The sequence below is a fragment of the Carex rostrata genome, chromosome 33 (genome assembly GCF_964058835.1).
Source record: "Carex rostrata chromosome 33, lpCarRost1.2, whole genome shotgun sequence".
In the NCBI taxonomy this organism is placed as follows: domain Eukaryota; kingdom Viridiplantae; phylum Streptophyta; class Magnoliopsida; order Poales; family Cyperaceae; genus Carex; species Carex rostrata.
Window position 1 is genome coordinate 2,979,813 of NC_135950.1, and position 3,810 is coordinate 2,983,622.

A 3,810-nucleotide genomic window follows, 5' to 3' on the forward strand; every position below is an offset into this window, starting at 1 on the left:
CTAGGTTAGTTCGCGCATGATTTGAAATTCAAATTCATTGTTATTCTTCTATTTTTCTCATTTTCTCTCTACCTCTCTCTTTTCTCCACGAATATGATACAATACGGGTTCATATATAAAGTATAGGATTAACACAACTGGCAGCCTGGCACCAAACTATCAGGCTCCAGTATAAAAGAAAAATTAAAAAAAAAAAACGTTTCCTTTGAGCTGACTATATTTTTCTACTTTTCTTATATCAACAATTGGCTGGATACTTAAACAAAACTTCATGGTACTGAACTGGTAATGTTCATGGTACCGCATGGCACCATAACATTAATATTTAAAAATAGATTGCATTGAAAATTAGCAAATAGCACATGAAATTATCATTGCTTTGTTCAACTTGCCATTGCTTTGAAGTTTGAAGTTTGTAACGACAGGGAAGAAACTTGAGTCACATGCCATGACCAATAAAATAATAATAAATACTTTTTTATTTGACTATTCTCTATGATGAAAATTTTTTATCTATAGAAATTATTAAAGTTACACATACAAAAACAGAAAGAGTACTTGAATTCCAAGAAATCTAGAAAGATCTGGCGGAGCCCGATCCAAATATATGGATCGGTCTCAATGGTCTAGATCCATAGATATATTTTATTAAAAAAAATAGACGTTGATGGGAAAATTTGAAATATAGATACCACAGAAAATCAGATAAGAAGTGGATCGGCCTCAATGATGAAAATCCAAGTTTTTTTTTTTGAAAAAAAAATTAGAAAGATCAGTCTTTACCGAATTTTTTTAAAAGAAAAAGAAAAATTGAATCTGACTCATGGAATCAGATTCACTTAGTATCAAATGAAATGTGACATAAAAATTTCTCTTTTTTCACCGTTAAAAATATATATATATATATAGATTTGAACCATTGAAATCAATTCATATATTTGAATCAGATTCATTGAGCCAAATTTTTTTTAGATTTATTAGAAATCAGATACTTTTTCGCTCTATCATAGCCCCCATCACGGCACAACCACTACTCCAGAAAAAGAAAAGGATAAAAAATTTGTAATACGAAAGCGTCCCCCCTCAAGAAAAACATGCTCTAAAACCGCCTCTGCTATTAAACTATTATTCTCCTTGGACTTTATAAACCCAAGGCAAGAACAATTGCAACCCAACCAAAATACCAAACAACAAAGAGAGAGAAAACCACAAGCAAACTGACTTACAGTAAAACGACTTGCAAGCAATGGCAACCAGACCAGCAGAGAAAACCAGCTTCGCTCTTGCATGCGGCCTTCTCAGCCAGTACATGAAGGAGAATGGCAATACTCTGAATCTAAGCCTAGGTAAGGAAGTATATCAAATGTTAACAAATTTCATCTAATATTTCAAGTATTTTTTTTTTTGACGGTAAGGTGGCAACTTGCCATCTTACGTTTTGATTGATAAAAAGTTATTTACAGGTGTCCAACAAGCATAGTTCTATAACTAATATATACAATAATTACACCGCTTAATCTATTCTTTAATGCAATAAAAGTCACTATCTCTCAACAGTTTCTAATCTACTGTTGCATGTCTGTGGTCACCTCGTTAGTAAGCATTAGAACCATCTTTGTTTTGTCATCTAATATTTCAAGTTGTTCCAATTTTTTTTTTCTATTGAAAGATGCTACCATCTTTTGCATTTGTTTGAAACAGGAGTGAGCGAGGTGTACCAAAGGCCGACTACAATGCGTTTCTTGCCAGGAGCAGAGGTGGAAACAGAAACAGAAATGGGGGGCACTGGAAATGCTTTTGTTTCTGTTTCAAGTAAAAATGAAACAGAATTGTTTCCACAGTGTGTTGGGTTCAAGGCGAGCAATCCTTCAGAGAACAAACCAGGGAAGGAAGCTGAAAAATCACAATTAACAATGTTTTACAGGGGCAAAGTGTTCGTTTTTGATAATTACCCTGTCGAAAAGGCCGAGGAATTGATGAACTTCGCTAGCATGGAGATCTCCACCTCCTGCAACTCCACTTACATGCCCCCTACGTCCTCTTTCTCACAAATTCCATTAGCCCGTGTTCAAATTCCAAGGGCAGCGTTTAAACAATTCTTGGAGAAGAGAAAGGATAGGTGAGTATTCACCTAGATCGAGAATATGATACGTGGTATTGTTTATTTTGTATTCCAGGGACTAATTGGTTAACATTTGTTTGTTTTATTTTCAGGCTGAATGCAATGGCTCCATACCAGCAAGCATTGTTGTAAATAACGGTATACGGTCGTCGGACGGATGGGATACAGTCAAGCAATTAATCGATATGCGACTGATTAATCGGAATTATGTAGACAATTTAGCAGTTTTATTAAATTTATGTATATATATCATAATTTATTAAACTCATTAAACGTATCAAATAACTTAATTTAACTTAGTTTCATTATTGTAACATGATACTATGTTTATTTTTTCTTAATGCATAAGCACTTTACATGTATAAGTTACATATTTATTTAATGAAATAATAAATTCAAGAGTTAAACTTTTTGAAATACTAATAACATATTATTTGAAAGAAATTAAACATTCCAACATAAAATTACTAAATTTAATTTACGATAACAACTTAGTTTCATAAATAAATATGTCATCCTAATTAAAAAAATTACAACAGGAATCAGTAAGAAAAATATATGATAACAGAAGAATTAATCAATTTCAATGTAAATAAGAAAAAAAAAACATATATAAAAAATATTGAATGTGTGTTCAAGCACAAATAAACTACAATACATAATTTATACAACTTATTATCACACACTATCACAAAAAAAAAAAATCAATGTGAAAAATAAATGTTTACTAAAATAAATTAGAAGAAAAAGACTTGAGAGGTCTTTTGAGTCTTGTCTTCGGATAATTCAGTACAGTAAGTCATAACCGCGTTGTGAAAAAAAGGGCGATTAAATATTTTTTTATTCCAATTGAAAAAACCTCAAACAAAATATTGTTTTATCTTTTATTAAGTTGATTATCAAATAACATTTTGATATGCACTGATTAAAGCTGTATCTAAAAGTAGCGTCTTGTTGTCGCATGTCCTTTTGCAAAAAATAGAGCTTCAATTTTTTTTCTGAGATAGGCAGCTTTAGGAAAATTAATTAAATTATTAAAACAAAGGGAGCAGCTATTGACTTTCAAAATGAACATTATATAACATTCGACATCAAGATAGAATGTGATGATCTATATGTTATGTATATCAATATATATATCATGTACAATAATAGTGTTCAAATGGATCTCTATATTCTATGCACACCACATAACAATATAATATACATAAAAATGTTAAAATTTGGTATAAGTTTGCAATACTTCATAAGTTCATAATAAATTATTTTTAATGGAATATCAAAATGATGCTCAAAATTATACAAATATGATACACCACAATTACATAATGATTTTCAAACAACATGATTATTTTTTTAGTTTAACAACTATATGTATTGATCTGAAAAATATTACTGAAATTGTCAACTTACTTTGTTAAGATTTAATTTCTACTCTTAAAATATTACAAAGTTATGTACATACTTGTGAGTGGGAAAAATGAGTGATTCAAAATTATATAATCAAACTTAGTAGCATCTAGCAAGAATTTCCAAAAAAAAAAAAAATGATGATATCGGAGCAATTTTTTTTTAGATTGATCATGAGCAATAAAAAAATTGTCACTAACAAAGTTTTAAAAAAAAAAAAGAAAGATGAGCAATAAAATCAAAATTCCTATTTTTGAAGAACAACATATAAACTGTCT

The 3,810-nt window shown here is 30.1% G+C and overlaps 1 protein-coding gene across 1 annotated transcript; it reads left to right on the forward strand.

The window, feature by feature from the left end:
• Window positions 1-1,138: 1,138 nt before the first annotated feature.
• LOC144548522 (protein TIFY 10a-like) lies at window positions 1,139-2,284 on the forward strand. The gene is made up of 3 exons (XM_078297212.1): window positions 1,139-1,346; window positions 1,702-2,119; window positions 2,215-2,284. The coding sequence occupies exons 1-3, from the start codon at window positions 1,247-1,249 to the stop codon at window positions 2,252-2,254; spliced, it is 558 nt and encodes a 185-aa protein (XP_078153338.1). The 5' UTR covers window positions 1,139-1,246; the 3' UTR covers window positions 2,255-2,284.
• Window positions 2,285-3,810: the final 1,526 nt, after the last annotated feature.